We start from the raw sequence: 13141 nt of genomic DNA, 5'->3' as shown, positions 1-13141 counted from the left end.
TCCTTGCGAAACGCCTCGAAATATTTCGCCGTACACCCGCCGCGGCTCCGCGGGAGGACGATGAAACAGAAGAGAGCCGAGAAACGAGCGTTCGAGGCGAACGAGCCCCGAAAAGACAGCTTTAAGTCGGGAGGAAGTTCCTTCGACCGCATACAAAAATTAAATTACAGTTCCGAAAAAAATGGGACAGCGATTCTGAATTTCTCAAGACGAAGCCTTGTGGTGTATAAATATTTGAAGATTTTTGTTTCATTTGGTTGAACAAACGTACAAAACGAACGAGCCCCGAAAAGACATCTTTAAATCGGGAGGAAGTTCCTTCGACCGCGTACAAAAATTAAATTACAGTTCCGAAAAAAATGGGACAGCGATTCTGAATTTCTCAGGACGAAGCCTTGTGGTGTATAAATATTTGAAGATTTTCGTTTCATTTGGTTGAACAGGTTATTGTAGTTAATTCAAGCGTACAAAATTGATTTGTTGGCGTGATGTTGCACGCGGTAGAGCAAATCGATATTGCTCGAAGATAAGAGATAACGGTGAATCCCGCGGAAAGTTCTCGAAGAAGTAAAAACGGGCGAAATCCGCACGCAGATTTGCTACGACCGCCCCGCAAAGAAATAATCGTGGAAGACGTTCGATTATGCCAGCGGGGACTTTATCATACTGCTCATAAATTCCCCTCCCGCGCGAAGCAATCTGCGTCTTCGGTCTTCGAGGAGAGGAGAAGAGAAGAGGCCGGTAATCCCGTAGGTACCGAACGATAAAACGGGAAAGAAGAAGGCGAAACGAGGCGATCCTGAAGTGGCCCGTAATGAAGAAGGCCAAGATAAATATGGAAAGAGGGCTCGCGCTCTACCCATCCAGCCTCAATATGCTTGAAAGTGTCCCGCTGACGTGGCGTTTCGGAACCGAATGTCCGAGGGATTAGTTCGACGTCATCCTGAACGATACAAGCCGGAATAAAGAAGCCGAGGCGAACCTAAACTCGCTTTCGAAGTGCGGAATTATTTCGACTTTGAATCACCTAGAAAAATTAATGAAAAAAATGCTGCGTGTTTCGAGGTTCGATATCGATCATTTTTGCACGAGAGATTCCGATTGGCGAGTGAAAGCATGAGCGATAAGTCTCGCTAAGTAAGTAACGACTCGACACCGAGGCTGGCTTAAATAAACGGAAGCGGGGTAGTCCGCTTTGCGGCTAATATCGCCGATGTATGTATGAGGGCACGATATGTATAGGGGAGGGGTGCATAAATATGTGCGTATGCGTCACCGCACGCATAAGTGCCGATGAGGGGATTTGTAAATGATCTGAAACGTCGCGCGTCAATCACTTACGCCGTTTCGCAACAAGCGCCGAACATCGCGCGTTTCACTTTGCTTTTATTGTCGTCGACAATAAGTTCCTTATTTTCATTCGCGATTTTGTACAGAACTATTTTAACACTTTACCTACCGGAAGCCTATTAATAGGATTTTCAATAATTGTGCTGTGCCAAAAGAAAGCATAGAAATGTTCTTTTACATTGCAATCTTAAATGAAACTATTAGATGACGTTATTGAGGGTAACTTGTTAGTTCACAATTAAAATTGCTGTTGCTATTGATGATTCCATTAAAAAGTGTTTAGCGATGTACCATAGATCTTCCAAAATTATGCAATGATCACCGGTCGGTAATGTGTTAATCATCTTCTGCCAAGTTGACACGTGTTGTACCGCTTCCAAAGCAGTGGAACATAAATGATTGTCTCGTCTCATCTGGTGATTTTCATAGTTTAGTCTTATTTATAGAAGGGTACAGAAGTCGGTGAGTTTCGTTTGAAGTGTCACGTCCGGTGGTGTCCAGCCCTTAGTAATAATTGATATAAATAATCGTGAATACAAATATTTCTTAATTTTATTTAATACCTTCTCTAATAGTCTTGCGCGGGTAATAAAAGAAATCTGATATTATAATTAATAATGAATCCTCGTATACTGTGTCATATTTGCGAACGACAAGAGATAATCTGAAATATAATACGCGAACGTGTTCAGGAAAATAATTGTAGAAACATTGTTGGATGAAACCAAACACCGACAATACTGAGAACGCAGTAAAGACGAAATATAGACTGGTGAGAACGCTCCGGAAGAATGCGCAGAGCAGGGGATGCAGCTAGGAGAGAGAATGATGCAAGGTTTAATCATCCGACTGAAGATGCAGACGACAAATTTGATAAGAAAACGATTACGAAGAGAAAAACAAACCTTCCCCACGAAGATACACTTAGAACAAAGGACAGATAAAACTATAAAAGGGACGAGCCCTCGTCAGGAGCAGTTCAGTTTTACATGAGAAGGTTCGGTCGGAAGTCAGTCAGTTAGTTCAGCTTTACATGAGAAAGCTGTCGGAAGTAGATCAGCCAGTATTCGAATTAAAATCAGTCTATTTACATCAAAAATCTTGAAGACACGTCCAGTCATCGGTCGAAGTCCGAATTAAAGTTAGAAGGCGTATACACCAACATCATCAACTTCATCGATCGCCGACATCATCAGCTCCATCGATCGCCGACATCATCGACAACCACCGAAGTATAAACACCCAACTTTGATCTCTACGATATACCAACAATCCTTCGGTGAATGCGGGTAGGTTCGAAACTGCGTTTTATCCGAAAAATGAATATTCGTAATCAATTCAAAATCTCTAAAAACGTCCATCTCAGGACGTAACAGAAGAGACCAACGTACACTTTGTAGTTCCGTGAAATTCGAATTCGGCATTTCGCAAAATCTTTTTAACGGGAATCGTGAAAAGTTGAGCGGAGTACGGGGGGGGGGTCGGTCGGTGGAACGCGTAGGAAACGTCTTTCCGCGGTTCCAACGGTAGCCGAGGGTTGAAAGGGAAGTCAGCTTAGACTCGTTTTCCCCGCAAAGCAGGTCGCGACATCCGGCGAGGATCCGCAAAAAAATATATTCCGCCGTCTGAGATATACCGTTGAAGAAGGAGAGCCGCGGGATGGGTCTCTGTTAAGACGTCGGAAACAGCGCAAAAAGAATCTTTCGAGGCGGCGAAGGGGCGAAATTACGTCGAAAAGTCTGGAGAATTTATCGGGGCACTTTTTAAACTCCGCCTTCGCGCGATTAGCATATTATTTCTATGGAAGCCCCCGGTGGAGAAGCCACCGGGCACGGCTCCTGCGCCGGTGTAACGCGGCCAGGAGCATATCAAATATGTTGATAAATGATCCCTTTGAGCGATGAATAGACGGCCGTCGAGCGCCGCGCTATCCGTATCCTTTTTCTCGTTCCGCGCGGCGAACATTTGAATGTCAGAAGAAAACGCCTTTGCTAGCTGACTCTATCTTCCTTCCTCTATCCCCCGCGTTCTCCTTTCTCCCGCTCCCTCCCCCCTCTTTCAGCCCCGATCCGCGTCACCCCTTCGATCCGGGAACAAAATCACAAGTGTCTGCGTCTTCTCTCGCCGCGAGTATTCCGACCGAACCGAAAATATCTTGATTCGTTAGAGCCCCAATCGAATATTGAATTCGCCCGCTTCTCCTCTGGGTATTACGCTCACGAAATTCCCCTGCGAATCGCTCCCAAAAATTCCGTCCGCGATAGCTGCGCTCGTATGGTGGCAATCGGTACGATGATCATTATTCAATTAGCCACTGTTACATCCCGGAGTCTGACTTTCGCGAAAACTATCGTTCCGCGACCCATTCCCCTTACTGGACGCTCTCAAATGCGATACAACCTTTTGTCCACGCGGCACGTTACGTCCGACGTCTGACTGGGAACCACGACCTTCGCGAACATGCGTATTCTACTTAACGCTTACAGTAGATTCGCCCCAAAGCGGCGGACGAGAACAGAGATAACTGAGACGGCGCGAATCTTCGCAGGGAAATATCTAGCAACTTATCGGACAGTTGAGTATAGCGATCGGTGAAGACAGGCAGGCTTCCTTTATGCGAACTGCTTCCGTTGCTTGCTGAAGGCTGCAGTCGAATCAGGCTGGATCGTCGTAGGAAGGACGATGATCCTCACTCGTCCTGGGAAGATCACGTCGTCGGTGATCCTCGATTGACGGGAGATACCCCGCTGTTGTCCTCCGTCTCGCGTTCGTTGATGCGCACGAGTTTTCGTAATTGATAACGACGAATGCGAATTGAATAGGAAAGTATCGCCAGCGCGAGGATGTAGGGAGAAGAACTAAGCGAGACTCACTTATTAAATTAATAACTGGGAATATATTTGTAACGTATGAAATGAAATTATAATGAACTAGAACCGCGTGTTATAGCAGGACCGCTCAAAGGCGGATGAGAGCGAGGACTCGTCGGAGTCCGGACCGGGACATCCAGGAGGCGGCGAGCCTCGCTGGAGTCTTGAACGAACGTGTCAGACTGGCTGTCCGAATTGAACTGAATTAACTGAACTCTTTTTAGGATCGTGAGGTCGAATACATAGGTGTCTTATCTTCTACCGGATGTCTCGTTAGACATAACGCTATGGATGTTATGAGAAGCGCGCGATTAATGATTACGGTGAATGCTACGTGATACTGCTACATATGATTATTATACAAGGGTTAAGATAAGAATGGGTATATGGTATGAGGTGAGAATCGAATCTGATGAACGGAGCGAAGTATGACTACTTATAACTAATCAATATTCTTAATAATTACGGTTACAATATCCTACTCTTATTGGCTATGCTTATAACCTATGGCAACACGTCGGCAGACGTGACACCACAATCGTTACGGAATGATTTGTAATGACTAGACTGCGGATTTTATGTATTTATGACAAAAATGGGCTCGTACAATTTAAAACAGTGGAGGTATTAAAAAGATTTAAGGCCACCACTGTATTAGTTTCACCTTAATAAGGTAATTAAAAGAAGTTATTGGGTTACCAATTCATTTCAACGAAAAAATGATTTCATAAGTTGTGTTCGCGAAAATCGATTTCTTGCCAAATCCTGAGGTTGTAGACAAATTTTGAAACCAGATTTGAAATCAGCGTGAGAAAATCTACGGGAAACCACATTTTCTTGAAATTGTGCAAGTTTAACGAATTTTCTCAAGGCTAAAAACCGTTCGTACCGTAATCTACTTATTTTTCCCATATTCTGCAAAGTTTCAGCTTTCATTTAAAAAAAAATTCATCGCTCTATCTCATTTCTATCGAAAGTTCTTTGATTTTGAATCAAGTTAGGTCAAATTTACCCACTGTGCGGCACACTATGGGCCAAACCGACGAAATCTGTGTCAAAATCAAAGAACTTTCGATAGAAATGAGATAGAGCGATGAAATTCTTTTTAAATGAAAGCTGAAACTTTGCAGAATATGAAATAATTGTGGAGATTGTGGTACGTACGTTTTTGTAACCTTGAGAAAATTCGTTAAACTTGCACAATTTCAAGAAAATTGTGGTTTTTTCAATAACACGCGCGGAAAAACTGTTTTTTTAACACGCGACAAATCAATTCCCGTAGATTTTTTCACGCTGATTTCAAATCTGGTTTCAAGCCCTTTGATTTTGACACAGATTTCGTCGGTTCGGCCCATAGTGCGCCGCTATAGACGATGCTCGGTGGAGTTTCTTTCGTTTACGTTAGAGCGATTGTTTCTTTCATCAGTATTTGTTGCGACTTCGAAGTTAATAAAACGCATACTTATGTATGTTATGCTGCTATGTTCTATCCTACGTACCTATTTCGTAATGTTTCTTTTTCAATACAACCCCTTTAAGGTGTAAAATTTCAAACTTTGATAATTATTCCTTTGAGTGTTTGTTATGGTGGACCTATGTACCAAATTTCAAGCTTGTAGGTCAATGGGAAGTACCGAAAAGGTTTTGACGAACTGTCAGTCAGTCAGTCAGTGACAAATTTATCAATTTTTAAAGTCCTATATCTCGGAACCTACTAATGTTGGAAGATTAATGTTTAGTCAATATCGAGACATGATAGCATTTAACAAGTGTACAAAATTACATCTCTCCATCCGCCTCCAGTACTGAATTACACGCCTGTAAAAAACGGCTAAGTAGTTTCGTGTAAAAAGAGGTAGTGTGAAAACTTGGCTGGTGCACTACCGCGCACCTAGATTTTTCATAAAGATCCGCACTCTAGTAACGACGTAGTATCAAGGCTAGATGCATCAAGGCTTGTTTGATCTAGCATCGCGGTCGCTAACGAATAACCATAGCGGGAAGCCGGGAGAAAATTGTCTGCCTTGCAGAAGCAAATAACGAGAGCTGAATTTCTCGTGTTTCCGCGAGCTCTTGGAAGAGCTCTAGAAAATCGAGGCGTAGCGCTTTGATCTAGGATCCCCAGACGAGAGGATAGAGCTGTGACGACAGTTTGTGGATGCGGGTCGCCGATGCTAAACAGTCGGATTTCCGTTCCGCCAATCAGTTCGGACCGACCGCCCTTTACCAATCTCCATACGATTGTCGCGGGCAAGACAAAAAAAAAAGAGAAACAGAAGGACGGTGTTCCGTGTTCGGGGATGGCTGGAACACCATCCGGAGAGACAGTGCGCGTCGCTTTGTTTCGCGAACGCGATATAATTAAAGAGCAACGACGAAACGATAAAAGTTCCGAAACGAACCGACCGCGTGAAATCGCAAAAATACGGTGCTGGCGGAAAATCGCGATATTTCACCGCGCGGTCGCGTTATACCGCGAAGCCGGGGGTGCGTATAGGGGATCGAAATATTTCGGCTGGATGTTGAACAAATTTTATCGTTCGATTGTGTTTTACGGGCCGCGAACAATAACGTTCTGACAATTAGCATCATAAAAGGAGGAACACACGTCGGAGAGCATAACGAGAACAGAATAAATTTTCCGGGCTCGACTAAATTAATTGTTAAGCACCGCGGGGGGTGGATTATTATTATCGTTGCGAACGGAGCGCGTTGCAATGCTCGTTGGCCGATAATAGATCTCTGCATTGTTAGCGAAGGATAGAGAATCGTCGATTTTATCCCTCGAGGTCGAAAACACGGCCGATAGCTGCGGGATAACTTATCGACGACCGCTTCGGACGATAGATCACGAAGAATTGTGCGATCGTATGCCACCCGTGGCATTATCATAATTATCGCCGCATAATTTCATCGTTTGCGGGCCAGGTGTGCCGTTAACGAGAAATTTAAAGCCCGAGCTTGCAATGCGATTGCAAACCTCGGTATCTGTTACCATATCTGCTGCTATATTTACGATTTTCAAGCGAAAACTTTAGCGGCGCATTCGAATTTCGCGGCAATTCTGAATCGTGTCGGCCACCTATCAACAAGTGCGTGAAACTGTTCGACGTGCAATGAAACGTTTACTTCATCTGACGATAGATGGCTCTGCGCGTCGATGGATTTCGCGCGGGAATTTAATTAACTTACAACCATTTGTAACAATTCCACCGTTCGAAAAATGATAGTTAACTATTAACCAGCGACAGATATAATCTTAGATATAATCTAATGGAATATCTCATTGCGGACCCTTAGGAAATAGCGCATAGTTTTCAGTTAAAGATTTAACAATATCCTAAATACAGATGAGGTCAGAGGTTCTGAAAGCCGGCCTTCGATAAATTAATTTTCTTAGCGTAAGAAAATCAATGAGTAAAATTAGTTGATAGAAGGCGGCTGTTAGGAGCCAACTTGTGGTAGTGTACCGCAATGCTTCAAGGAAACCGCGTATACAGACTGAAATTCGTGAAATACTTGCCCTCGATGTCAGTCGTCCGGCATTGTCGGGAATCCAAAAAAAGGAACAGAGGTTCTCGCAGCTATGCTCTGCTCAGCGAATGTCTGTTTCTCTCTCGTCGAAACGATCACTAAAGTTAGAAATAAATTGAACATGTGTTAGTGAGGCTGGTCTATTTCTGTACCCGCACCCTAGAACAAAGTCATGACTGCACATACTGATCGCGGCTGAAGCCGAGCGCCGGGCTAACGTCTTTCTACCACGACGCCTTTTTACACGAGCAGCAGCTGCTAAGCTAAAGCAGGCTAAAGCCAGCTAAAGCTAAACTGATATTCCGACAGTGACGTTCTCGTCGGACGGATAACTGCGTCTGCCGACGATCGAGAAACAACAATTTTACCCACTGGTATAATCAAACGCGACAACACCAGTGGTTTGGTTCTCTGACTGTGTACATTGTAATCGCGATGATCAACCGGCTTTAACAATCGAACAGTTTCAAACAGGTGCGTGAACTCGATTATTGATACTTGGCACGCATTCCTACAGCAAATACCTTCTACCCCTCTCGTCTGTTACTATTGCGGACAGTTGTTCGAACATTTGAACATGTAGAACGATTGAGAACGATCGACACTTATAAAAGTGGCAGTGCTACCTCTATTGCTACTTCGACGATTTATCAGCCCTGTTGTTCGAGTTGTCGAAACTATCGCAGCATCTTATTTTTACAATACTTTGCCTATCTACGTTTCACTGTGTATATTTAGTATGTATTTATAAATATATTTATCACTGTACAGTGCTCTCGAATATCTCCGAAAACTTGAATTGAATAATTATATATTTGAATTGAAAAATTACAAGATATATCGAGTTTCGAGAACGATTTCACGCTACGCCGGGCAGTCGATAGAATTCATTTTGGTGTTCGTCGTGGAGATCAGTGGAGATCGATGGACCTATCAAACTCTTTAATGTTGTGAGGTTAACCGCTCTGTTTGTGTTTCTCTCCGCAGGAATCACTTCTTGAGGCCACGATGAATACGCGGCGAACTTGTGTGCAGATTCTGCTGTTTTCGATCGCGATCTTCGGATTCTTTTCGCGTGGAAACGCAGCATCCGCGCATATCCACACTCACCAGCAAAACAAATCCGGCAGCAATGAGAGAACAGAAGATGGTGCATTCAGTCCACGAGATATGGATCACTACGCAGGAGGAGAACACCACCAGGAATTCGACCATGAAGCCATCCTTGGTAATTATCTTTCTATACCATCTACAAATGAATAAGGCCTTTCGGTTCCTCAGTGTATCGTAAACAATATTGTTTCGGGTACTTATTTACAGGAAGCGTGAAAGAGGCAGAGGAGTTCGACAAACTGCCTATCGAGGAATCCAAAAGACGCTTGGGAATTCTATTGACCAAGATGGATTTGAATAATAACCAGTTTATCGAGAGAAACGAATTGAAAGCGTGGATATTGAGATCGTTTAGGTATGTACATTCGAATCGCCATTAGTAGACTGTGGAGTTTCATGCAAAATCAAAATTTTCCACCTGAATTGCAAGAAACCGGAGTGATGTAGAAAAGTATTTTTAAATTTGTCTAATGTATTTAATGTTTTAAATCAGCTCGTCCAAAATAGAAATTAACATACGTTTATCTTATCTTCAGCATGCTTTCCGACGAAAGCTCTCAAGATCGACTGGAAGATACCGATGTGAACAAAGACGGTAAAGTTACTTGGAATGAAATTTTACAAGACACGTACGGCTCCGATCCGGATGACTTGGAAGCAGATGTTAAGCTAATTAGCGACGACAGGCAAACGTACGATGCTGCCGATATGAACAAAGATGGGTATCTCGATCCGGAAGAGTTCAAAGCTTACACTCATCCGGAAGAAACACCTAGAATGTTTCCGCTTCTTCTAAAGCAAGCTTTGGAGGACAAAGACTTAGACAAGGATGGATACGTTAGCTTCCAGGAGTTTATCGGTAACAGAGCCAAATCGGAGAACAAGGAGTGGTTGTTGGTAGAAAAGGATAAATTTGATTACGAGCACGACAAAAATAAGGACGGAAGACTCGATTCGGAGGAAATACTTTCTTGGCTAGTACCCAGTAACGAGTAAGTCTCGGATGCTTCTATTTAGTTTCGGTCAGTTGATCATTTCAGGACAATGCGCGTGCTACTTGGATCATAAATGTTACAGGGAGATCGCGAACGACGAAGTGGATCATCTGTTTGCTTCATCGGACGACGACCATGACAATAGACTATCCTTCGATGAAGTCTTGGAGCATCACGATGCGTTTGTCGGAAGCGAGGCAACAGACTATGGAGAGCACTTACAAGATATCGAGCGTTTCCAAGACGAACTTTGAGAATCGATGGCTAGGCATGTTAGCGAACACTTCATCTTCAGAATTTTGCGTCTATGGAAGTATTTTGAGTAGTTCTGAATGCTGCCCTTTCAGCTATGATATATTTCGGTGTTCCTATTTATGCTGCATTTAGAGTACATTTGTGTTTAAAGGGATAGACTCGTTTCCAGGATTGCAAGGACGCGGGATGCGCCTTCTCGTTTCTCGGTAATGCAAAGATGGGGTTTTTCAGTAGCCAATAGCGCTAGATAAAAGATCAATCTAGGCCGCGATCGCCCTCGAAAGTTCAATTTTTACGTTTACGAGCCGTAATTAACATTATTCGGCAGCATGTAGTTGTCGCAGCTTCATGTAAATTACGCTTTGTAAACGTAAAAATAGGACTTTTGAGGGCGATTACGGCCTAGATTGATCTTTTATCTATTAAAACCTCATCTTTGCATTATCGAGAAATAAAAAGTTGCATCCCGCGCCCTTGCAATCCTGGAAACGAGAGTTTACCGATCGATCGGAACCGCACAAAACTTATTTAAAATATTCGGAGTATAGTTTCACCAGTCTTCCAATTTTTACGAAACTTTCGTGCCATAAACACGGTGATACATTGCTTCAGCACAAGTAGAATTTACATTTCTTCTAAGTAATGGAAGTTACCAGAAACATATTGTCTCATTTTGATTATCGTTCAGTAAACAATTATATACGTATGCATGCGCTAGCACTAAATTTTTGTGTATGTGTAACGATTATTAGAGAGGAAGAGAGCTCACCTTGCAATTTATCTAAACAGCGAATCGATTAATTAAATTCCTCGAATTATTATAGAATAATATAAAATGCGTAATAGAAATTCGAAGATGTTCGCGTATTTTCCAGTTTGTCTATGAAATTCTCTAGCAATCAGTCAGAACGTACTTTTTCGAAATAGGTTTGTCTACTTTTCGTATTCGATGACGAACAATGTGTATTGTGATGAATTTTTGTAATAAAATATGCTTTACATCTTAAATATTTTCGTGCCATTCAAATAAGAAAAGCAATAAGTCTTCTAAGAATATAAACAGGATAAAGAGATTAAAAAAAGGTCTGAAGAAAAGTGTTTAATATGATTCAAGGCTACTTGTAAATCTCTTATCCTGTTATATCCTTTATATTTTCATCGATTAGATATGAAATAAATAAAACTGTATATATAAAATGTCAATAAATTACTATGTACATCAATATTTACACAGTGGATAAAATAGGAATCTACATTCGCCATAACCTTGCACGAATATTCTACTGATTTCTACTGGCAGCCAGCATATACTGTTTGACATACTCGTATATACCTCGAAACCAACGTTTTTCCATTTATTTGATATAAAAAATTCGTTAAAATGCCGTACGCTAATCAACCATCGGTTCACATTACGGATTTAACCGAGGAGAATGTAAAATTTCAAGTTGAGGACACCGAATTGAGGTATGAGAGGTTATACTGTAATTTATAAGATATCGTCGGCCTCGTATGAGAATTGCCCAAGTGCAAATAAGTAAATTTTACAGGAGGCGAAAGAAAGAACGATTTGAAATGAAACTATTTTGCTTCACACAGAGATTTTTTTCAAACTATGTTTATATTTAGACAGTAAACACTCAAACCGTAGAAATTGAAGTACTTAACAAAGCGAAGCTGAAAACCCAATTTTCATAAAAAATGGACTTGGGCAGCTTTCATATGAGGCCGACGATATTTCGTTTAAACGTAACAAGTACTTGAAATATTATTACAGCGTAGCAAATAGTATGAGACGTGTATTTATTGCCGAAACACCTACAATGGCTATCGATTGGATCCAGTTGGAAGCTAATTCGACAGTTTTAAGCGACGAATTCTTGGCTCACAGAATCGGAATGATACCTTTGATCAGCGACGACGTAAGCACCAAAACAATCGACCAATTAAACACGATAGAAATGAAAAAATTAATTTTCTATTGAAATGGTCTAGGTTGTCGATAGAATACAATATACAAGAGATTGTCAGTGCATGGATTTCTGTCCGGAATGCAGTGTAGAATTTTCTCTCGATGTGAAATGTTCAGAGGATCAAACAAGACACGTAACTACGGCAGATTTTAAGTCTAGTGATGCTCGAGTTCTTCCTGTTACGTCGAGACACAGAGAAGACGATGCTAGCGAATACGGAGAAACAGATGGTCTTTGACTTTGTACATAAAACAGTAATGTGTAGACTGTGGATCTTCATGCAAAATCAAAAATGTTTGCATTGATTATCTGATTAAGCTGAAGCTGTTACGCTGATGTCTTTAAATCTGTTTAATATGTCCACTGCGTTAAATTGTGCTTACCCGTGTTTGTCATGAATGCATGAAATCCACAGTCTAATTATGTGACTATAATGATAAATATTTTATAAATATCGTGCATATGTTTTTCACATTGCAGAGATACTAATAGTAAAGCTACGAAAGGGGCAAGAATTAAGGCTGAGAGCATACGCGAAGAAAGGCTTTGGAAAGGAGCATGCGAAGTGGAATCCAACTGCTGGAGTGAGCTTCGAATACGACCCAGACAATTCTATGAGACACACACTGTTCCCAAAACCCGACGAATGGCCGAAATCGGAGTACAGCGAATTAGAAGAAGATCAATGTAAGCATCGATAAATTTTAAAAAACCAAGTAGCCTATTTAATGAATCATTTCAGATGAAGCACCATTCAACTGGGAAGCAAAGCCGAACAAATACTACTTCAATGTTGAAAGTAGTGGTGCCTTGAAGCCTGAAAACATCGTAATGATGGGTATCGCAGCGTTGAAGAACAAATTGTCTAATTTACAGACACAGCTGAGTCACGAAGTTCAAAGCGATGCTTTGAGCATTCATCATTAATCGATGTATAGAATTAATGCTTTTAAAATCAAATCATTTCCGATCCATCCTACGTGAAATAAAATTTTCATCGAAATAACCGTTTTGTAATTATTTTGTCCTCATTTTCTCAAGGTTCAAAGCA

At 41.7% G+C, this 13141-nt stretch overlaps 3 protein-coding genes across 6 annotated transcripts in view; 2 read left to right on the top strand and 1 right to left on the bottom strand.

The window, feature by feature from the left end:
• Positions 1-5205, bottom strand: part of LOC143209656 (uncharacterized) — a 55310-nt gene extending 50105 nt beyond the window's left edge. For both annotated transcript variants that reach the window (XR_013009124.1, XM_076425614.1), the window contains exon 1: positions 2442-5205. Coding sequence is in view for 1 of the 2 variants with exons in the window: in XM_076425614.1 (XP_076281729.1) it covers positions 2442-2471 (30 nt within the window). In the remaining variant the exon portion in view is untranslated. The remainder of the gene's footprint in view (positions 1-2441) is intronic.
• LOC143209664 (reticulocalbin-2) overlaps positions 1-10734 on the top strand; it is a 59871-nt gene extending 49137 nt beyond the window's left edge. Inside the window, exons 1-5 of one of the 3 annotated variants that reach the window (XM_076425631.1) lie at positions 7759-8228; positions 8742-8982; positions 9075-9222; positions 9404-9859; positions 9945-10734. In XM_076425631.1, the coding sequence (XP_076281746.1) occupies positions 8763-8982; positions 9075-9222; positions 9404-9859; positions 9945-10116 (996 nt within the window). In that variant the 5' untranslated portion in view covers positions 7759-8228; positions 8742-8762 and the 3' untranslated portion in view covers positions 10117-10734. Of the gene's footprint in view, positions 1-7758; positions 8229-8306; positions 8492-8741; positions 8983-9074; positions 9223-9403; positions 9860-9944 lie in introns of those variants that run through there. The other 2 variants (XM_076425633.1, XM_076425634.1) reach the window with 2 other exon arrangements.
• A 625-nt stretch (positions 10735-11359) lies between these two features.
• Positions 11360-13096, top strand: Rpii33 (RNA polymerase III subunit RpII33). Its single transcript, XM_076425641.1, has 5 exons — positions 11360-11584; positions 11895-12039; positions 12113-12320; positions 12571-12777; positions 12833-13096. The coding sequence occupies exons 1-5, from the start codon at positions 11499-11501 to the stop codon at positions 13015-13017; spliced, it is 831 nt and encodes a 276-aa protein (XP_076281756.1). The 5' UTR covers positions 11360-11498; the 3' UTR covers positions 13018-13096.
• Positions 13097-13141: the final 45 nt, after the last annotated feature.

Source organism: Lasioglossum baleicum, chromosome 6, assembly GCF_051020765.1.
Source record: "Lasioglossum baleicum chromosome 6, iyLasBale1, whole genome shotgun sequence".
Lineage (NCBI taxonomy): Eukaryota > Metazoa > Arthropoda > Insecta > Hymenoptera > Halictidae > Lasioglossum > Lasioglossum baleicum.
Note: the sequence above shows the minus strand (reverse complement) of the source record. Positions and strands in the feature narration are given on the sequence as shown.

Bases quoted from the DNA above. Each gene is read 5' to 3' on its own strand.
- Rpii33 (XM_076425641.1), top strand. From the start codon at position 11,499: ATGCCGTACGCTAATCAACCATCGGTTCACATTACGGATTTAACCGAG. The intron at 12,040-12,112 runs GTAAGCACCAAA...GAAATGGTCTAG, and splicing joins TACCTTTGATCAGCGACGAC to GTTGTCGATAGAATACAATA. The intron at 12,778-12,832 runs GTAAGCATCGAT...GAATCATTTCAG, and splicing joins CGAATTAGAAGAAGATCAAT to ATGAAGCACCATTCAACTGG.